The following is a 23,719-nucleotide window of genomic DNA, read 5'->3' as shown; positions in this document are numbered from 1 at the left end:
GTAGTAGACATGTTGGCCTGTGGGCCTTTCTCCAACAACACAGGGACTCACCATAGGGCCTAAAACCCTCAAACCTACCATAAGTAGATTACTCTCTCAGTGGCTCTCTCAAAACATAGAGTAAATGGAAAAGTTCACATTAAACCTTATAAGAACATGGCTGAATTTAAACAAGAAGAAGAAACCTAGAACAGGAACCATAGCAAGAGAAAGGGGGGGGGCTTATATAACCTGTGTACTGCATGATAAACGTGTGCAGTACGTCCACCAGGCCGGAGGAGGGCGATACTCCGCTGACAGGTCCGTTGTTTCCTATGATTCACACAGAGCTGCTTGCTGCTTTGTCATAGCGCAATTAGACCTCCGTGTCAGGAGAGGGCGCTGTGCAAAAGTTCGTCTGACATTTTAGCGGCCTAGCCGGTCAACAGCAGATGATGACGCATCTGGCCGCAAACGCGACCATTTGCCATGTGTGTGGCTAGCAGAACGTAGTTGGAAGGCTGATGGATCCATGAGACCCCAGTCCGATAAAATATGTTAAAAAAAAAATAATAATAATAATGCATCACGGAGGCATTAAGCCAAGTCGTGACGAGGCGTAAGTGACACCCATAAAAGTCACAGGTCATTTAAACAAAGCTAGCACTTAGCTCCCCAGCACATAGTGGATGTAAAAACAAAAAAAAATAAAGTGGCATTATGTAATAGTTATACAAAACAGAACAGGCCAACTCCCCCTTAGGTCAGACGCCGAGAACATTTTAAATAAAGCATCCAGGCGACACCTAACGTCACACAGTCAACCATATTTATAAGAACGAAGAAATATAGAGTGATATGACGCTCGCCGTATTAGCCATAGCGAAGTGCTAACGGCCCAAAATCAGGCTACTACCGTGTTTGGTACTGGTGAGGCCGGTGTTGAGGCCTCCCTTCGCCGGGTCTTCAAGAAGTCCACGGCGTCCTCAGGCGATGAAAGCTGTTTTCTTGCGCCGTCTTCGGTCGTGATAAGTCTTGCAGGGAACTGAAGAGACGGCTTGAGTCCTCGCTTGTAGAGGGGGCCCATGACGTCTTTGTAGCAGGAACGCTGCTCCACGACTTCAGGACAGTAGTCCTCAAAGATTAGGACTGGTTTCCCTCTGTATTTCAGCGTTCCCCTCCTCTTCCGTGCCTCCCAGATAATCTTCTCTTTTATTCGATAATGATGTAAGCGAGCAATAACCACTCTAGGCCTGGAACCGGGTGCTGGTTTGGCAGTAAGGGCCCTGTGACACCGGTCCAGTTCGGGTGGCGTAGGGAGGACCTCCTTCCCCAGAATTTCAACCAGTACCTCCGCAAAAAAGTCACTGGGCCGGTCGCTATGAACGGACTCATCCAATCCTAATTGTCCACCCTGCCAGTCCAAGTATTTAAGCCATCTTCCACGGAGGTCAGACGCTCGCCATGGTCATTAACCGACGTCCAGAGGCTGTCGAGTTTGGTTTCGAGCGAGGCAGCGGACGCGCTGATTTCGTTGGTTAAGGACTGCCTGAGCTTTTCAATTAGCCCAGCAATGGCGATTATATCAGCGGGAGCGTCGTCCTTCTTGGATTCATTTCTCAGTGTTCTCGTCGCCATTATGGTTCTTGCAGCCAAAATAAATAGGTAGAAACATAAAGGGGGTATATACAAAAAGGTTTAACCGAGTTGAAAATATAAAAAGAGGCTTTTAGGACTAAATATAAAAATACGGGAGTCACATCGTGGCAATGAGCGACTACTCCATCCTCGACCCGGAACCGGAACCGAAAATCTTATTTAATATTAAAGTTTGATAAGCCCTGTGGTGTTGACAATCTGGACGGCAAATTACTGCAGCTAGCAGCTGAGTTTGTCACATCTTTAATTTATGTTTTGAGAGAAGTGTATATCCACAGTTATGGAAAATTGCAAAAGTCGCTCCACTGCCAAAAAACATTAAGGAGTCCTTCAATGGGCCAAATAGTAGACCTGTGAGTATCTTGCCTGTATTAAGTAAAATGCAAATTCAGGGATATTTTGAGAAAAAAAGCATTAACTCGGAACACCAGCATGCAAAGTTGGCTACTCCACAGGCACAGCACTAACATCGCTTACTGATAACTGGTTGAAACACATAGACAGAAAGTCAATTGTGGGTGCTGTGCTTCTGGATTTTAGCGCAGCATTTGATATAATTGATCATGAGCTCCTACTCGGGAAGCTATTAGCATATAATTTCAATGAATGTTCTATTAAATTAATGAATAGTTACTTGGTTAACAGACAACAATGGGTATTGTTTAATGGGACACTTTCAGATATGGAAACCCTTCAATGTGGCGTCCCCCAAGGAAGTTGCCTTGGTCCTTTGCTTTATACATTTTTTGTTAATGATTTACCTTATGTATTAAATAATGCATGCATGGAAATGTATGCGGATGACGCAACAATGTATGTCTCTGCAGAGAAAGATAACTTATTTGTTATACACTTTGGCTGCTGTTTTGACAGGGTTAGTGTCTTTACTCTTGGCTACGTTTGAAAGAAATACGCAACATTAATTCATACATTCTGTAGAGATGGATTTATGGCGTGATGTCATTGTGGGTCCGGTACTGGACCCCTCTGGTTTAAGAGATTAAGATCATTCAAAAAAGAGATTAACCAGGCCTTGAATTTTATAATATATTTAACTACAATTTACCTAAATTTACAAAAGCAAGGTGTGGCTACATTTAATTTAATGTCTAAAAATAAAGGTCCAAGGCAACTGTGGTGGCAAGGACCCTATAAATTGTTCCTCATGTCTCCTGGACCACCATTATAAGTTAATTACTAAGTTATTAGCAAAAAGTCTTGAATCTATTTTCTGAAGATGAATCCGTCTGGACCAGCTACTTGCTGATAAATTACAATAAATTACTTGAACACCTGTCAAAGCTCTTCCCTGCCTCTATCTTTAAATGTGGAGAAGGCTTTTGACAGAGTTGAATGACATTTTATTTTCTCTGTTTTACACAGATTTAATGTGGTCTCTAATTTTATTGAATGGATCAAATCAATTTATAAAAGTCCTGAAGCAGCAGTTATCACTAATGCCTTTTTCTTTTAACCAGAGCGACAAGACAGGGGTGTCCAATGGCGCCTTTGCTTTTTGCAATCATGTGTATGAGACAATACAAACATTAAATGATTGGAGATTAATAATAACAAACACAAAATATCCCTGTATGCAGATGATATCATTTTATATATAACGGATCCAGAAAACTCAATATATTTATATAGTACAATAGAACTATTTAGAATATATTCAGGATATAAGATACATTTGAACAAAATCTAGAACAAAATTAGTTGGACAATGCCTAGGCTAACCGGCACTATCCGCTTCCATTCATTGTGCTGTGCTAGGCTAACATGCAGCCAGATAGCTTTCTACTGAACGCACAGAGAGGAAACTGGTATCTATCTCCTTGTCTCTCTCTGGAGAAGACGGTAAGCCAATTTCCCAAAATGTTGGCGTGTTCCTTTAAGCCTTGGCGGAGGTTTGGACTCCACTGAGTTCATTCTTCTAGTTGTTTGTGTGTTTTAATATAACTGCCTCTGTCTGTCCTCCAGATGACCTGGCCAGTAAAGCTAACATCATCATCGACCCAGCAGAGATCCAGGCTACCTCCATGGAAGACCTGGATGAGGATGAGGAGAGTGCTGCAGCACAGGTATAGTGGTGAGGGGGGGGTGGGTATAGTGGTGAGGGGGGTATAGTGGTGAGGGGGGTGTGATGGTGAGGGAGGTATAGTAGTGAGGAGGGTGGTGGTGGTGGGGTCGGTATGGTGGTGAGGGGGGTATAGTGGTGACTCTGAGGGGGGTATATGTCTGTAATGTATGTGTGTGTGTGTGTGTGTGTGTGTGTGTGTGTGTGTGTGTGTGTGTGTGTGTGTGTGTGTGCATGTGTTCATTAGGTAGAGCAAGGGTTAGTGGTTCCATTCTCTGTGTAGCTCAATGGGTAAAGCAAGGCACTAATACTGCCAGGGTTAGGTTGATTGATTGATTGATTGATTGATTGATTGATTGATTGATTGATTGATTGATTGATTGATTGATTGATTGATTGATTGATTGATTGATGTTTATTTTTTTTATTTTTGTGACTTACATACAGATGTATGCCCAGCCCATATCGGCTTACAAGACACAAACAATAAGTGATCATATAGATCATATAAACTAACCTACACTGTAGCACTCAACACTTTGATGAACATTGTTACTCAGCTGATAGAGTTGTGCCCTTCCTGATGACTTGTCTTACAGAACTTGTAAGTCGCTTTGGATAAAAGCGTCAGCTAAATTACTAAATGTAAATGTAAATGTAGACCAAGATGGCCACAAAAAAGAAAGCTGTAAACTTCAAAGAAACAAGAGGAATTCATATCAAATTATATATTGATGGTTAGGAGTTCCATCCCCTATGTAGCTCAATCGGTAGAGCAAGGCACTAATACTGTCGGGTTAGGGGTTCCATTCCCTGTGTAGCTCAAAGGGTAGAGCAAGGCACTAATGCTGTCAGGGTTAGGGGTTATATTCTCACAGGGGACAGCCATAGTAAAGAGTGTTGTAAGTTGGTTCCTCCTAGCTTGGGTCTGTGTCAACATGCCTCGAGCAATAAATTAACTAATTTGATCAGGAAGTGTTTAAATGCAATTTGAGCTCCTATATAGAGCTGTGTGTTTCCATGTAGAGCGCTTATAGAGCGTGTGTTTCCTGTCAGCAGAGCTCAGAGAGAGCAGTGTGTTTCCATGTAGAGCGCTTATAGAGCGTGTGTTTCCTGTCAGCAGAGCTCAGAGAGAGCAGTGTGTTTCCATGTAGAGCGCTTATAGAGCGTGTGTTTCCTGTCAGCAGAGCTCAGAGAGAGCAGTGTGTTTCCATGTAGAGCGCTTATAGAGCGTGTGTTTCCTGTCAGCAGAGCTCAGAGAGAGCAGTGTGTTTCCATGTAGAGCGCTTATAGAGCATGTGTTTCCATGTAGAGCGCTTATAGAGCGTGTATTTCCTGTCAGCAGAGCTCAGAGAGAGCAGTGTGTTTCCTGTCCCGGTGTGTCTGATTTGAATTGCCTGTGTCGTCCTATCAGAGGCCTTTTGGAGCGGCAGTGGGCGGGGCTCTGGCACGGCCCAGCTGGCTAAGTTCTCCCACTCTGGGCCGGGCCAACCGCTTCCTCAGCACCGCCGCGGTCAGCCTCATGACGCCCAGACGACCCCTGGCCCCGCCTGAAAAGGTCAAAGTTCGCACCCTGGCAGTTGAACAGAGGACAGAGGATGACAGTGAGTATTCTACCTTTCCTGGACATTGGACATTTATGACATACAGATATACAGTACTGTTACATTCATGACATACAAGATATGCAAATATACAGTACTGTTTAACAGAGATCCTAACAGAAACTATATACATTAGAGCGGGAGGAAACTGTATACAGGCATTAAAGCGTTCTGTCTCCAGACGGATTTCCGTTAATTTGATTGGGAGATCCATCAATTTGATTTGCAGTCTGACGGAATTGGCTACCTGGTATAATATGATTTGTAGATGCATACAGATTGAAACAAAATTGAGCCAATCAGAGGCGCCAAATATCATGAAAAAGGGAATTTTTTTCTATTGCGGCGCGGCCGCGCCAAGCAGTCATCACTCAGCGACTCGAGAGACAGGATTGCGCTGCTCGCTCTGCGGTTGCAGCTGGAGGCTATTGGGTGAGTGACATTTGCGAGGTCTGAGAGGTCTGTTTGCCACATGGCAGGGTAACAAAATAGTCATGTAAAATAATTAAAACTGCGGTGTGTTTTGGTTTTTACGAGTCGCCTTTTTTGCAGCCTCGCACGTCAACTCTCCTTGTTTACCGACGTCACATCCACCACCTGCTTCCACTGTAACGCTGCTATACCGATTAGCTAGCGTTAGCTTAATAGCGTCGATTAAATGGAAGGAGTAAGCCGGCCACTAAAAAGAAAACCCACCGCAGTGTTCTCAGACGAAAAGGATGAGCGGCACCACCCAACAAAAGAAAGTTTCGAGAGGAATGGAAGTTTGAAGATAGCGGCGTTTCAAGAGACTGGCTAGGCTACTGCGGGCTGTAGTGGTGAGTTGTTAACATGTTCCTCAACTATGTCAAAAAGAAAAACAGAAACAACACATTTGTCATTGTCGTGTTACTTCACAGTACAAATACGTGAGTCCCCTGTTGTGGTTGTGAGTATCCTTTAATTAGCTTAACTCCGTAGCAACATCACACAGGTGTATCTGTGTAGACAGTCTCCTCCCCACCGTATATTCTCTCCCCACCGTATGTATCTTTTTTCTACCACCCCCTCCTCCTAATGTACAGTCTCCTCCCCATCATATGTATAATCTCTGTCAGGATCTATGGGTAACATTACTGTATATTTGCATATCGTATATGTCACAATGTAACATTACTATATACCTGTAGTATGTCATGTATGTCCCTATGCCATAAATGTCATGATGTCATGTATGTTGTGTATGTCATAAATGTCATTATGAATTGAAAATGGGGGACCCTGATGATGTAAACAAGACAAACGTCTTTCTCTGGTCTGCATCCCCTTAACACTTTCAGAGCCGGCCGTGTTTTCCTTTTTACCCCCTTGAATGCCCAGCAACCACTTCAATGTTAACGTTAATATCGCCTAATCTATGTTTTAAATTATGGCTATGTGTCTAATCTGCCCGTCGCATTATCAATGACCCATTTCCAGTCAACATTGTCGAAGCGGATTGTTTTTTTATCGGTTCATTTCCGTTTTATAGCATTTTGAAAAGCCCTCGTTTTCAAGAAGAAAAAAAAAGAATCCCTGATAAACGCTGATGTACTGTAATATTCTAGAACGTTGTCATTGTTCGGCCTATTTATTAATCGTTTTCAAATAAACGCTAGATTATCGATAGTATATGTGTACGTATGCACGCTGGTGCCGCAAGCTGTAAATCGATTCTCTTATTTCCTGATCACTCGCACAGTCAAAACAGCCATATCACATATAGGGGGAAAGCTTATATCTCCGTGAAAAAAGGTCTGATTATCCTAATACTGGTAAAATAGAGTCCTTACCTGAGATCAGATGGTATCCAAATGGATTATTCCAATTCCTGATCGACAATTCCAAAAATCGATCCTTTATTGATCCCACGCGTATACTGTAAAACAGCGTATACACGCTGTGCTGAGGGTCCATCATGAAGCTGATCGGCCCCGGTTACATGCGTAAGTAAAATGTGGAGTCCGGGTTTTTTTCCCCCATGCATTTTCATTGAGTCCAATCCAAAAGGGTGAATTACCATCTGGGAGACGATAGGGGGTGCTTTTTTCACATCTGAGCGCCTGGGGTGGCTGATTTACCAACGGTAGACTCGGTTGATGAAATATGAATTCAGATCGCTAATAAAAAAAATAAAACGAGAAAAAACGAATAATGTCGTGATGGGCATTCAACCCGCGGGGGGGTAAACCCGAGAAAACTCGGGTTGGGCAATCAAAGTGTTAACAATTGTGTGTATTGAGCCGTACTGTATTGTACCCATTCTGCAATCTGTTAAATATTGATTGATTGATTGAACATTTTATTAACAGATTGCAGAATGGGTACAATACAGTACAGCTCAATACACACAATTGTTATAAGGGGATGCAGACCAGAGAAATACTTTCGTCTTGTTTACATCAGGATCCCCCATTTTCAATTCATCATAACATATATGACATACATGACATACAGATAGACAATACTGCTACATCTATACATTTATGACATACCAGATTTACAAATACAGTATTGTTTGTGATACAAAAATAGTCTATATACATTTGACGAAGAAACTGTACATTGGAGGAGGTTGGGTAGGTGGGGGGAGGGGGTAACTGTACATTGGATTATCGACGAAACCTTACTTGGTCCCAAGAAGAGGGTCTTGTGTATTAAATAAAGTATTCATTCATTCATTCACTCTGGATCTGGTAAATCCAGTAGCAATACACACAATTGTTAAGGAGATGCAGACCAGAGAAAGACGTTTGTCTTGTTTACATCATCAGGGTCCCCCATTTTCAATTCATAGTGACATTTATGACATACACAACATACATGACATCATGACATTTATGACATAGGGACATACATGACATACAGGTATATAGTACTGTTACATTTGTCACATATACGATATGCAAATATACAGTACTGTTACCCACAGAGATCCTAACAGTAAATATATACATATGATGAGGAGGAGACTGTACATTAGGAGGGGGTGGGTGGGTGGTAAAAAATATATACAAACGGTGGGGAGGAGACTGTCCATTGTTGTTGTGGCATAATTGCAAAACGAGTTTAGTCCCTTGTTTGTATGATAACAAGCCGTTTAGTTCATGGTTCAAAGTAATGGGAAAGGGGTGCTAGCTCGCCATCAATCAGAAGCTAGCCACAAGACTTGCATTCACCCTCTCCAGCACACAGCCTCCCTGCCTGGCACAACAACCACAACAGTAGGGTATATAGTCACAGTCAGGACAGTAGGCTCTACAAGTAGGCTCCCTTAAAACGCTAACGCTATTAAAAAAATATATACAGTGGAGGTTAACACTTTGAGTGCCGGGACCCGTCTTTAGACGTCTTTCCTGGCCATGCTAAAGGTGCCGGGGGACGCTGTACAGCGTCCTTATATCAATATTTCAAAAATCTGCGATCGGATTCATAATGTCCCTCCGCTGGCCTGAGATCCACCAGCAGGACCCACTGAGCTCTCTGGCGGTTCAGGAGCGCCATCTGGTGGCCGATCGGCGCAACCGCTTAACAGGAAGCGCAGTAGAGGTTTTGCTGGTCGGCCATATTACTTCCGGGCACTCGGTATAGGTTCCGGCACTCTAGCTCGTCACACTACATAGCGATCGATTGCCAATAACTCGATAAACAACATGATTTGGACGTATATACCATTATACAAGCTGGAGATGGACCGGGTAATAATATATCCCATAATGATAAAATTTCTACTCGACGATGATCGCCCAACGGCGCGCGGAGACTGGGGTGAGTTTCAGCGTGTAACGTTACCGTCTTCGATAATAACTGATATTATCAACATTTGACCCACATTAGATGATTGGTATAACGCTGCCCACGGAATTATAAACGCCCCCTCGCCCATCCGGTCAACATCAGATGACGTGTAGTAACTTCTAGAAGTACGTCTAGTTGGAATTTTTTATATCACGCTGATTGCCATCAAACTGTATTTCATCATCAATATAATGCATTTGGGGCTATATATCACGTTCTGGAGAAAGCTGCAGAAAGAGATGAAAACATACTTATACATTAGACCATACTTTACTATGAATATGTGAATGAAAAAGTTTAACGTTGCTACACAATGAACAATACATATAGGACTTTGAATGGGCCCTAATAATGGCAATGTAGCAATAGAATTTAAAAAGTTATAGCCCTGCAAAGAAGGGGACTTTCTCCATAGACAAATAGCGCTGGCAATCTATGGTATATCATTAATTTAACCTTAGGCAACCAAAGTGTTAAAATAAGAATATGACTTGGCCTGAAAAAAAGTTCAGTCAGGAGAATTTTTTTTGCTTTAATCCCTGTGTATATTAGGAGGGGGTGGGTGGGTGGGGGGGGGAATTGGACATTTACGGGGGCCAGTTTCGAATTGCAGCCTCCCGTAGGTGCTCTTTGAGAGCGGTTTTGAAGGAGGTTAGGGATTCACATTATTTTACGGCTGTGGGTGGGGTGTTCACCATTGTTGTGGCATAATTGCGAAACATGTTTAGTCCCTTGTTTGAGCCTCTCATTTCTATGCGTCTCCTCTCCCACACACTCAGCCAGTGGCCACTCCCCTCAGACGCAACTGTAGTTTTTTCACACAGCGAGGAAAATAATACTGTCGGACAATCTAACAATAATTTACATATTTACAAGTCGTATTAAGATTTGCGAATAAGGAGCCATATAGAGAATATTTCAAAGCACTCAAAATTGCCAATATCTCCATTTTGACCTATTTCGGAATTGCGCAACATTTTGGGGGGTTTCTGAGGAATCGTGAGCTCCTTAACAAGACGGCCTGGACCGTGCCGGGTCACATCTTAACAAGACGGCCTGGACCGTGCCGGGTCACATCTTAACAAGACGGCCTGGACCGTGCCGGGTCACATCTTAACAAGACGGCCTGGACCGTGCCGGGTCACATCTTAACAAGACGGCCTGCACCGTGCCGGGTCACATCTTAACAAGACGGCCTGGACCGTGCCGGGTCACATCTTAACAAGGCGGCCTGGACCGTGCCGGGTCACATCTTAACAAGGCGGCCTGGACCGTGCCGGGTCACATCTTAACAAGACGGCCTGGACCGTGCCGGGTCACATCTTAACAAGACGGCCTGCACCGTGCCGGGTCACATCTTCCCCTGGTTTTTACCGGCATTACACCCCTGAGCGCCATGGTGGGTACAGCTGGTACCATCTAACAACTAAAGTCTTCCCAGATGATGGTCTCTGGACTAAATCTGACCACATGATGGTATCTGGACTAAATCTGACCACATGATGGTATCTGGACTAAATCTGACCACATGATGGTCTCTGGACTAAATCTGACCAGATGATGGTCTCTGGACTAAATCTGACCACATGATGGTCTCTGGACTAAATCTGACCACATGATGGTCTCTGGACTAAATCTGACCACATGATGGTCTCTGGACTAAATCTGACCAGATGATGGTCTCTGGACTAAATCTGACCAGATGATGGTCTCTGGACTAAATCTGACCAGATGATGGTCTCTGGACTAAATCTGACCAGATGATGGTCTCTGGACTAAATCTGACCACATGATGGTCTCTGGACTAAATCTGACCAGATGATGGTCTCTGGACTAAATCTGATCACATGATGGTCTCTGGACTAAATCTGACCAGATGATGGTCTCTGGACTAAATCTGATCACATGATGGTCTCTGGACTAAATCTGACCAGATGATGGTCTCTGGACTAAATCTGATCACATGATGGTCTCTGGACTAAATCTGACCACATGATTGTCTCTGGACTAAATCTGACCAGATGATGGTCTCTGGACTAAATCTGACCAGATGATGGTCTCTGGACTAAATCTGACCAGATGATGGTCTCTGGACTAAATCTGATCACATGTGGTATGTGGTGTAATTGAGCATCTAATTGTACTATATTGTACAGCAGCACAGTTGTTGGCCCAGAGCGTGTTGAATAAAAGGAAAGAAAGTTGGATTCCAATTATCCAGACGAAAGGAAACCATGTGACACATTTAGCTGAGGGCCCCTGACACATGACCTTTAACCCAGACTTTCTTGTCCATCTTTTCTCATCTTGTTGTTTTCTCTCCTCCACGCTCCTCTCCTCTCTTCTCTCCTCTCCTCTCCTCTCCTCCACTCTCAAGTTGAGGGTAGCCATGGTAACGATGGCTTGTTGCTGGGGCGACCATTGGAAGAGCCAGACCAGCCAATCACAGAGAAGTCCCTGCTGGAGGTGGTTGATGGGATAGTGATGATGTACAACCTGAGTGTCCACCAGCAGCTGGGCAAGGTACCTGTCTGTCTGTCTGTCTGTCTGTCTGTCTGTCTGTCTGTCTGTCTGTCTGTCTGTCTGTCTGTCTGTCTGTCTGTCTGTCTGTTTGTCTGTCTGTCTGTCTGTCTATCTGTCTGTCTCTCTCCTGTCTGTCTGTCTGTCTATCTGTCTGTCTCTCTCCTGTCTGTCTGTCTGTCTCTCTCCTGTCTGTCTGTCTGTCTGTCTGTCTGTTTGTCTGTCTGTCTGTCTGTGTCTCTGTCTGTCTCTCTGTGTCTGTCTGTGTCTCTGTGTCTGTGTCTCTGTCTGTCTGTGTGTCTGTCTGTCTGTCTCTCTGTGTCTCTGTCTGTCTCTCTGTGTCTGTCTGTGTCTCTGTGTCTGTCTGTCTGTGTCTCTGTCTGTCTGTGTGTCTGTCTGTCTGTCTCTCTGTGTCTGTCTGTGTCTCTGTCTGTCTGTGTGTCTGTCTGTCTGTCTCTCTGTGTCTGTCTGTGTCTCTGTCTGTCTGTGTGTCTGTCTGTCTGTCTCTCTGTGTCTGTCTGTGTCTCTGTCTGTCTCTGTGTCTGTCTGTGTCTCTGTCTGTGTCTGTCTGTGTCTCTGTGTCTGTCTGTCTGTCTCTCTGTGTCTCTGTCTGTCTCTCTGTGTCTGTCTGTGTTTCTGTCTGTCCTCCCTCCTGTCCTACTGGACTCATCCCTCTGGACTAAACTACAAAGCGCACAGTCTTATTGGAGCCAACACCTTCAATGTTGTTCAAGCAGCCAACACAGTAACCTTGAAATGTGTGTCCAGAGAGAAAGTAAAAACAACCTCCTACAGTTTTCTCGTCACCACCCGGTGCCCTTAAAGAAAAGCCTGCCTGTCAGTCAATTATACAGACTCAGTATCTGTAGCTCTCAGGAGGAGTTCCACTCCGAAAGTGAGAGTATGTTGGGAAGATTTGGTGAAAAGGGCCCAAAGCAGTGTCTTAACTCTGCCATGGCCACTGTAAATCAAGTTGAAAGAAAATAACTATTCCATAAGAAAGAAAGAAAGAAACAGAACACCAGGCACCATCAATTATGTCCTGACTTATGATCCATTTAGTTCCGTTATTAAGTCCACAGTCTTGAAACACTGGCACATTCTATCATCAGATTTCTATTCCTTAACTCATTCAGGGCCAACAGCGCCCTCTGCTGATGGCCCTTCGGTGCCAACGCTTTATTCAATGGAGAATAGGACTTATTTGCGAGTACTTAAAACATAAAATATAATAGCAATAGATCTAAATAACACAGTGGTCGTCAATGAGTTGCTTCCAGTCAACATGCACGAAACAGATAATTTTTTCATACATACATTTCCATTTTATACCGTGATGAATATCAATATATTTCTAGAGCATTCTGTCTCATCTCAATAAACTCCAGCAAATCGAGCTTAAATGTATTTCCTTAGAAATCGTGCCATTTGTCGCTTGATTTATGAATAGTTTTCAAATAAATGCTAGATTATCGATAGTATATGTGTCCTCATGCACGAAGAGAAGCGGGGTCTGAAAAATCACTTCTCCGTACTTTGGTCGGCGTGAACCTCACACACACACACGCACACACGCACGCACGCACGCTCCGATGGCAGAGAAAGGAACATCTGATTACCCCAAGATTCGTAACATAAAGGCCTTACCTCACATCTGATGTCATGCAAAAAGATTAATCCAATTCCTGATCGCCATTCCAAATATCGATCGCGTCCATTGATCCAACGTTATAGTCCAAAAGACATAATCCACGATGCTCCCAGTCCCCCCAGTCAATGCAATAGTATCCAGCTGCATGCCCAAGAAGTAAAACCTGGACCGGTTATCTTTTTCCCCCCCCTTTTTTCTGATTTTTCTCCCATCCCACTGTTAGTCGTTATGCCAATTCCCAACTCCCTTCCTGGTTGTTGCGCACCCCCCCCCCCCTTACTGTTGGTCCGGGAGGCCGGAGACTATCACATGCTATCCAGCTGGCAGCCAGCCTGGCAGCGCAGATTCTCACTGGGAGAATGTAACGTGTGGAAGGTCACACTACCTCCCTCCAGATCCTTCCTTCGCTGAGCAGGCGCCCCGACCGAACTGTAGGAGTTTTTTTTTCTGTTTACAACGCCCAGGACCCACCCACCAGCTTTCCCACCCCTAACACTGCCAATTGTGTTAGTATGAGCGACCAGCCAAGCTGGTAGCAACGCCGAGAGCTGGGCTCGAACCCAGCGTCTCCAGCGTTGGTGGCGAGCGCCTTGCCCACTACACCACCTAGTTTGTGTTTGATGCACAGTCCCAGTCAATCCAATCCAATGATGTGCAATACCATCCGGGAGACGATAGGCGGCGGTATTTGCCCTTTTGCGAGCTCAGACCCATTCCCAACGATAACATCAGGTTGGATGGATGAAAATGAATGGCTATCGCTAATAAAAGAAATAACGATTAAAACCCGACTATACTCGTGATTGGCATGGAATGGGTTAAATGACCGCTCCACCCTCCACACTTCACGCATAAAAGGGCTACTAACCTGAAGGACCGCCTCGTTAGAGCGGACTCATATTCAAGGCCAGAGCCTTTTATTTATGGAAGCTTCCCATGTAGAGCATCATGTACATCTTGTAGCTACATGATCAAAACAAACACATTCTACGACTCCCACACTGGGAAGAATTACAAGATCAGATCTCTAATAACGTGTAATTCCACACACATAGTATATTTATTATTCTGCCAGTGTAAAAAATACTATATCGGACAGACATCCCGCAAATTAAAAATCAGATTGAACGAACACAGAAGCAATATAAAGCGGGCTGACATTAATTCTCCCGTGGCACGACATTTTAACGAAATGGATCATAAAATCAGTGACCTCAAGTGTGTAGGTTTAGAGACGGTATATCTTAATAGAAGGGGAGGCGACCGTGAACGACTCCTGTTGCAGCAGGAATGTGTCTGGATTCATCGGCTCCCATCGATGTTTCCATCTGGTCTGAACCAAGAGTTTAATTTGGCTCCATTCCTGTAGGTGGAGTCTTAGTCTACTAACCTGTCGACTGTATAAACACTCAATGACTAGTGCTCTGATTTATGAACGGTCTAAACAACCTGATACTCCCAATGTGCTACAATTGATTTCCATACAGACTTTTAAATGTTATATTGTAATATGTGTATATTGTTTCATGCGTATAGCCATTACGCATTCATGGTCACTGTGATGAAATATCTACCAGTCAATCTAGCCCTACTGCGTCTATACTTTTACCAACCGATTTCCAGTTCCGCGATCTGATTGGCCACTGACGTTTCTGGTCATGTGACATCTGCGCCAATCGTGTGACGTCTGTTTCTATCACTGGTTAAGCTTAGGCACTCTTTCGAAGTTGGTTAAGGTTAGAGTTTGTCTTAGAGCAGGGCGATAGAACACCAGCCCTGATTCCAAACTCTAACCTTAACCAACTTCGAAAGAGTCGCCTAAGCTTAACCAGTGATAAACTAGGCGTTAGGTAGTTCTGTATCGTATGGCTCTCGCTCCGCGTCACTCACGCACTGCACCTCGCTTGTGCACGCGCACTGAATAAAATTCCACAAATGTACCTTTATCCCAATATTCGTCTGACCACACCCCTCATCAGCTTACCTTCATAAGCAGGTGTGTGGCCACCCGCTCGCCTCCTTCTTCGCTTTCACCACAAGGAAGTGCCTTGGAGAGATCCCCACTTGACGTGTTGCTAGTTGAAGAGAGTTGAGGCGTGTTTACATTGTGCTTATATTTTTCTTCTCTCATAACTATTCGAAAGGAAAATCTAAGTCATAATGTCTACCTCTGAGAGTAGACCCACTCTTCACCAGCGGTTCTCCATTCCCGCCTCTGTCGTGCGCGCTGGTGCGGGGCTGCTGCCACTTTCATGGTTACCAGCCCAGCCCAGGAGACAGCCGATGGGTAGTTTGCCTCTCCGAGGAGCCGGTGCATCGGTGCCGCCGCCCCGGCGGTGGCCTGATCCCGACTCTGGTTCCGGGGAATCGTCCGTTCGTGAGCGGCCGGTTCCTTTGGTTCCGGAGGATTTGCGACGCAAACTTTTCGCGTCTGCCCGTTCACGTCGCAAGATGGTGTCCTGCAGGCGCGAACGGCCTGGGTTTGGGGAATTGCTGGAGCCCAGCGAGGATGCGTCGGTCTCTGCATGCCCGATGGAAACTGAGGATTACATGGAAGAGTCGGACGGATTCTTGTTTGAAGGCCCTGTGGAGGCGAGTATCCCTCCTGTCCAGGTAACACTGGAGGGGGGAGAAATGTCTCCTTGGGGCGCCTTGTTCGAGGATGTCGGGGAACCACCTCGGCCTCATCGGCAGGATGCCCTGCTATCAGCCACATCAGACTGTGGCTCCTCAACCGGTCGAAGCCTGCTGCATGTGAGGGATGCGGGTTCGGTGGAGGAAAGTCAGCAGGGGGAACTGCGGGCTTTGTTCCCCGAGCTCATGGCGGTAGCTGCCGCTGCAAACGGCGTGCTGCAGCCATTGCCTGCTCCTGTCCCCGATGATCTCATAGGTCATCTCTGGCAGCGTCGCCCGGTGAGAGGGGTGGACGTTGTCTACCCATTTTCCCCTCGATGGGGGCCTATGTTCGTCGGGGCCAGGTGGTGTCTCACATCATGGGACTTACCCCCGCCTACGTACCAGTTACGCGGGTGGCGGGGTTGGTCAAAGGTATGAGAGAGGGCGTGCCACGGCTTGATAGGCCGATGGCCGCTCTCCTCTGTCCGGATGTGGTGTGGGAGCCGTTATGCAAGCCGGTTCTCCAAGGAAAATCGGCTAGGCGATTGGCATATTGGGATGACCAGTCATTTATCGCTGGTACACAGTCGCTGGCTGCTGCTTCTAACATCGCGCAGCTGGTTAGATTTGTATCGGGGATAATGATGAGTGGCACGGATCTGACCGAGGTGCAACGCGATCAGATCACCCAGTCGGCAGGAGCTGTACTGCATCTTACCCAGGTGCAGGCCATAGCCTCTGGGAAAGTGCGCGCCCTGGGTACCCTGAACCAGCGCCATCTTTGGCTGGAGCAGGCTCGAGTGCCAGAGAAGAAGAGAGCCCCTCTTCTGACGGCCAACCTCTCCGATGCTGGACTATTCGGGAAGGCCCTGCAGCTGATGACCTCAACGTGCAGAGAGATGGCAGAGGAGAGATCCGTTCTCCAACCCCATTTTCCGCCTCCCGTCCTTGCCGGTGGAGTCAGAAGGCTTCCACGACGTCGATCTCCCTCCGCCGTGCCTACCACTGCCTCCGCCGCCACTGCTGGCCCGTCCAAGAAGGCCAGGAGGAGAGACGGTGGTTCTGCTGCCGCCGGCCCATCCACGACCGGAGGAGACGGTAGGGAACGACGAGACCAGCAGCCGATTACCTACCGTCCCTCCGGGGCTTCTCGGGGTGGCAAAACCCGAGCGGCACGAGGCAGCAGACGCCGCTGAGACGTGACTTTCCCCCTGTGGTCCCCTCTATACCCTCCCCGGCCTTCATGATAATTGTGCCTAGAATAAATAAAAAGTCCCCTTAAAGGGGGACTATATTATTTGGCCAAACAAACTGTGTGTTTCTTCAACAATACATATGATGAGGTTGCGAAATGTGAATCTGCATTGTTTACATTGAGGGATGAGTTACGTTCGTGTTATGAGATTAAGCAAGGTCTGCAAGCATACACTCAGTCATAGAAAGGTTCTATCTTAGCCTGACGCTCCACATGCAGGTAGAAGCTGGTTGTATGATCTGTTGCTTAAGCAAAGTAATGTTGATCCGCAACACTGTTGTGTTGGTTGCAGTAATACTCATATACACACGTTCCACGGCCTAGCCGTTATACTCTCTGTCAGTGTTTTTTCTATGTACAACATAGAAGGCGGGTGTAGGATTCACACACACACGACTTGGTTTTGTTATAAATCCTGTTCACAGTCTGTGGGTAGCGGGCATTGTATTAGCTTACGCTATACATTAGCGTTCTACCAAAGGTCTCAAAATGCTACAGTTGTTATTGTGTGTAGGGAAAAAGGTTTTTTTGTGAGGGGGTGCCGAATAAACCCCTCCTTCCCACTTGATTGGTCAAGGGGATTTTTTCTCATTTCCTGTTGAGCCAGTCAGGGCCGAGCCGTTCAACGACTTGGCGGGGGAGGGGGGGGGGGGGGGGGGGGGGTGTGTGACACAGCTCCTATTACAAACAGGAGTCGTGTGCGGGGTTTCCCCCGTCATAGCATATACGTTGCTATGACGACGGCTTCCGTGAGTTAGATCTTTACGTAAGGTCTGTGGTGTTAAAGTGTCGGGTTAGAGCGTAGGGCTTACGGGTCTGCTACGCTCGATTTATGTGTAAAACTTGAGTCAGTTGGTCACGTGACTCACAGTTGACATGTCTTTTTCATACTACGACTCATGTGGGAAGGCTTTCTGGGACATTTCGGTCTATGCCCTCTAAATAAGGGGTGACTGGATGTAAAAATGTAAACAGTTTTTACTCCCGGCTGTGCAGCTTGGGTTTATGCTGTTGATGCTTCTTTCTTTGTTATTAGAAAGAGTTGGGGTTAGGATGCACCTCACCCCTCTTGTCGTTCCCCTGGGCGCCTTGGGGATTCAATGAAAGGTCTAAATAGCCTATTATTGATGTGGATATGCCCGACGCACACGTAGTGCTAGCTCGGGATGTTCTGTTGGACATCAAGCAACTGACTGGCGCGCCTTGGTTGCTTGGGGTTAAAACAGCGTTTTTATAAAGCAACTGGGATGGGTTTTTTTCCCTCTTCCGACGACCTGTGTTGGTTGTCGACGGATTCTCGTTCATATCAGGGGATGATGACGGAATGGATCTGAACATACGTAGAAGGGTCTCACGCCCTGGGGGTGGGCCACCGGGCGCGGTTCACACCGAACGTCTGGGTGGCGCCTTCTTTTCATGTTTAAGATCAACACGCATATCTGCCCCTTCTCCTGGAGTTGGCATGTCGGCGTGGTTAGGGCACGGGACTGGTTCTGGTCACGCTGGTCCGGATCAGTTGAACCCGTTGTCCGCCGGGGATGCAGATCTGCTGTTCTGGTACCCTGAGGGACTTGGGCTTTTTCCAGGGGGAGAAATGCCAGGTCGGTCCGGGTGTCACAGGGTTAGGCGCTATGGAGACCCTTGTTGGGTACGTTGTATTCTACACTGTCGTAATGGCTTACGGCCGTGCCAACCTGTACACGCCCGATCTCGGCCGCTACGCAGGTTGGTCTTGGTTAGTACTTGATTGGGAGACCTCCTGGGAATACCAAGTACGGGGTGCTTGGGGCTGGTTCTCCATTCTTTCGCTCTTCTCTTACGCATGGCGAAGAGGGGCCTGTTGGGGTGGTCTTTGACCTCCTCGGGGGACCCTGTGCTCCCCGTATCGCCGGGCCCGGTCCGAAGTAATGTTTCGTCGACCCGTAGGCCCCGGATAACCCTGTTGGAAACTGAAACACTGGTACTGCGGTAGTGCCGCAGGTACGGTTTGGAGTTTTTTCTTGAGGGGTTATGGGACCAACTACCGCATAGGGTAACGACTGGGTGGTTGGTTCTCTGGTGTGTTGGTGCAGTGTCAACTCCCGGGTTGAGGGGCCTTTGTCCGAATACGCTGGCGATGTGGGGGGCGGGGTCACTGAGTGACCACCTGGTGGGGTCTTGATGCTGGCATCATGGACTTCTCCGGGCCCCCGTTTTCCAGGGGGTCCAGTCCCTTTGGTGGGTATGGGTCTTCCTTCGCGCTCCGCTGCTACGGCCTTGCCACAGGGTTGAGTTTGCTCTTGACCCCGTGATTCTGAGGGCAGTAACGAGGTCGTTCCTTCCGTTCGTTCCCGGGTGGCATGCAGGTTGTGCGTGTGGGTAGTCGTGGGGTCAGGCTCACCCTGTGCGTTGAGTTGCTTGAGTGCCTCTTCGCACGGTCGGGTCCGTCGCTCTCCCGTGATCCCCCAATAGGGGGGGTGCCCTCCATTAGGGGGGGTCGGGGGGGCTCGGTCCTCCCTGATCTGATGGTTGTGGGGGGCCTCAGCGGGGTGTATTTGTCGGCCGATGGCTCTCGCTCGGCCTCCCTTGTGCGTGAGTGACGCAGAGCGAGAGCCATACGATACAGAACGTTGGGTTATGGCTATAACCAAGTTCTGTTAGTAGTGGTGACGCTCGGCGTCCGACGCCGCTGCAGCCCTTGATCTCACCTTGTGGTGAAAGCTTGGGAAGGAGGCGAGCGGGTGGCCACACACCTGCTTATGAAGGTAAGCTGATGAGGGGTGTGGTCAGACGAATATTGGGATAAAGGTACATTTGTGGAATTTTATTCAGTGCGCGTGCACAAGCGAGGTGCAGTGCGTGAGTGACGCCGAGCGTCACCACTACTAACAGAACTTGGTTATAGCCATAACCCAACGTTTGCAGGCTGTTAGAGGCGGAAATAGGCGCAGAAACAGGCGTCACGCGATTGGCGCACATGTCACATGACCAGAAACATCAGTGGCCAATCAGATCGCAGAACGCGAACGCGGAACTGGAAATTGGTTGGTAAAAGTATAGACGCAGCCCTGCTATTTACTGATTATTTCCACCTGTCATGATGTCAACCTAGCCTGTTGCTAATTACTGATTGTTTCCACCTGCATGTTGTCGATCACAGCCTAGTTAAGGCTTGTTTGTTGCAACTATTCATTACAGACTGATGAAGGCCGGACGGTCGAAAACGTTTTGTGCGTACAGTATATAAATTGTGCCTATTAAAATAAAATAACGATATTCCTTGAGTGCGGCCCCTACCACCTTTATTGTGATTTACTATTTTTGGACTACGCACCTGTCTGAGCGCAGTAGTTACCTTTTCTACTTCCAGAGAGAAAGTAAACCACTGTAATAATAATATATATGTCATTGTCTCTCCTATCTATATCTCCGTCTGTCCTTCCAGATGGTCGTGGTGTCAGATGATGTCCACGAGTACGGCGTGGCTCTGAAGGACACAGAAGAGAAGATCCTACGCTGCCCTGCAAGGGTAACTACACTACTACTGCTACTACTACTACTACTGCTACTACTACTATTAATACTACTGTTAACACTTTCAGTGCCGGGCCGTGTTTTCCTTTTTACCCCGTTGATGCCACGGTCCACGGCCCATGTAACGTTAATATCACCTAATCTATGTTTTAAATGATGCTATGTGTCTAATCTGCCCATCGCTTATCAAAGAATCATTTTCCAGTCAACATTGGCAAAGCAGATTGTGTTTTTATCGCTTCGTTTCCTTTTTATAGCATTTTGAAAACCATTCTGTTTCGAAGAAAAAACAACACATTCCATGATAAACGCCTTTTACTGGAATATTCCAGAACGTTATCATTTGTCGGTCTATTTATGAATCGTTTTCAAATAAACGCTAGATGGTCGATAGTATATGTGTGCGCACATGGCTTTTACAGTGAAACAGCCATATCACATATAGTGGAAACGCTTATATCTCCATGAAAACGAGTCTGATTATCCTAACACTGATAACATAGATTCCTTACCTGACATCAGATGGTATCCAAATGGTATATTCCAATTCCTGATCACCATTCGAAAAAATCGATAAGTATATTGATCCAACGTGTGTACAGTATAACCCATGATCGCCACGGCTCAGATACTCCAGAATGAACTCCGGCTGCATCAGTGGACTGGAAAATGTGGACTGGAATATTTTTTTTCCCCATCCATTTTCATTGAGTCCATTCCAAAAGGGTGATTTACCATCTGGGAGATGATAGGGGGCGCTTTTTTCACATCTGATCGCCGGCGGCCCCTGGATCTCCAACGGTAGGCTCGCGTGATGCAATATGATTTCAGATCGCAAAAAAAAAATTTAAATCCGAGAAAAGCCGTGACGTGGCTTTCAATGTCACAATCGTAAACCCGAGATTAGCCGCGAGTGGCGCTCAAAGTGTTAATAATAATAATAATAATAATAATAATAACTTTATTTGTATAGCACTTTTCATACAGAGGTTGCAGTTCAAAGTGCTTCACAACAGTAAAAATACAGGCATGGGTGAACATAGCAGGGTATGGTAAATCACAGTGTTTCACATTAGGATCTAGCATCCTAATAGGCTCTCTATTCAGTAATACAAATAATAAAGTAGTTTAAAATGATTAAGTTTAAAAATAGTCTAAAAATTATAAAATAGAACGGACATACAACAACAGTAAAAAATGTAAATAGCAAGGTTACAGTAAAAAGTGTGAAAAATAGTTTAAAATTATTCAGTTTAAAAATAGTCATATAATCGACACATGAATTTGATAGGCAGTGTAAAATAAGATAAAATTAGCATAGAAAATTAGGCAGGGTAAGAATAGTGCAGGTAAGTCATTGAAATGCCTGAGCAAAGAGATGTCTAGTGAGTTGGCTTCCCTGATGTTTTGGGGTAGTTTGTTCCACAGTTTTGGGGCATAGTTGATAAAGGCTGCATTACCGATCCTTTTTTGACTGTTTCTGGGAGCCTCTAGTAGTCCAGCAGCTGATGATTGCAGTGTTCTTGCTGGCGTGTAATTTATTAGAGTGTTGGTGATGTAGCTAGGTCCCTGTCCATTTAGAGCTTTGTATGTAAGGAGAAGGACCTTAAAGTCAATTCTAAATGTTACAGGAAGCCAGTGTAAAGCAGCTAAGACTGGACTAATGTGCTCTCTCCTTTTGGTTCTAGTTAGCAGTCGGGCTGCGGAGTTTTGGATTAGCTGAAGCCTCTCTGTGGTTTTCTTAGGGAGACCTGTGAAAAGTGCATTACAGTAGTCTAACCGGCTAGATATGAATGCATGAATTAGCTTCTCAGCATCATTCTGATTAATAAATGGTCGTACTTTTGCTATATTTCTGAGATGGAAGAACGACGTTTTCGTTACTTTGCTAATATGAGAATTGAAGTTCAGTTCTGAATCTATGTTAACCCCGAGACTAGTGACCTCAGATTTGATCCAAGGGGTTAGTCCTCCTAGGTTCTTTATTAACGTTTCTTTTTTACTACTGTTAATACTACTGCTACTGTTAATACTACTACTACTGTTAATACTACTACTACTGTTAATTAGGGATGCACGATAGGGCTGGGCGATATGACGATATTATATAAATATCGGGTACAGTTCATTAACGATACACTTTTTAAACGTATCGTGGATATCGTGATGTTTTGCCCAAGAGGCTTGTGTCGCGTCAATCTGGTCCACACGTTGAAACTTTTTAACAGCGCCGCCCCACACACACACTACTGCATCAAAAGTTACTACTTATGATAACAAAGGCATTCGTTTTGTGGCATTGACGTTATATAGTTACACTTTCAATAACATCAGCGTATTTACATAGCAACGACCGAGGTCGACCTAGATATAGCAAGCATTAGCCGTTCATATCTCAGCCCGTGCTGACTCCGTTGTGCCCATTCTGCGGTCTGTTAATAACGTTTTCAATCAGACAGATGTATGGAAAGGCTTTTATTATAACATCCGTTGCAGTAAAATCATTATGCCTCCAGTCGTTTAGTCATTCTGCAGAGCTAAAAGCTAAACGTCGGCCGCGGCGAGCTACCGCTGCCATTGTTGTTTTCATTGAGCTCTCCAATAGCGGAAGTAAAAAATTAATACGCGCTTGCCGATTGGTGCTAAGAACAGCAGGGCGGGTGCAAGCGATGTGACGTAATTGGCAGACGCGACTGTCAATCAAAATGATTCTGTTTGCCGACTGAATGAATATAAACGTTATTAACAGATTGCAGCATAGGTACAATACAGTACAGCTCAATACAACAACAATCAACAGTGGACTGGAGGATGCAGACCAGAGAAAGACTTTCGTCTTGTTTACATCAGGGTCCCCCATTTTCAATTCATCATATTTCATATCTAAATCATATAATATCTCATTGCTAAATATATGCAATATATAATCTAATAATCCAATAATCTAAATCTAATATATAATATAAAAATGCTAAATGCATGGGTATTTTATTTTGTCTTTAATGTTAGCTTGCAAACTCAAATAC

General features: G+C 45.6%; 1 protein-coding gene across 2 annotated transcripts in view; it reads left to right on the top strand.

The window, feature by feature from the left end:
* rnf123 (ring finger protein 123) overlaps positions 1 to 23,719 on the top strand; it is a 484,329-nt gene that overhangs the window by 208,880 nt on the left and 251,730 nt on the right. For both annotated transcript variants that reach the window (XM_084325137.1, XM_084325136.1), the window contains exons 22-25: positions 3,622 to 3,722; positions 5,133 to 5,322; positions 11,516 to 11,661; positions 20,605 to 20,688. In XM_084325137.1, the coding sequence (XP_084181263.1) occupies positions 3,622 to 3,722; positions 5,133 to 5,322; positions 11,516 to 11,661; positions 20,605 to 20,688 (521 nt within the window). The remainder of the gene's footprint in view (positions 1 to 3,621; positions 3,723 to 5,132; positions 5,323 to 11,515; positions 11,662 to 20,604; positions 20,689 to 23,719) is intronic.

The sequence above is a fragment of the Notolepis coatsorum genome (genome assembly GCF_963971535.1).
Source record: "Notolepis coatsorum genome assembly, chromosome: 11".
In the NCBI taxonomy this organism is placed as follows: domain Eukaryota; kingdom Metazoa; phylum Chordata; class Actinopteri; order Aulopiformes; family Paralepididae; genus Notolepis; species Notolepis coatsorum.
This window is presented reverse-complemented; position numbering and strand designations above follow the sequence as displayed.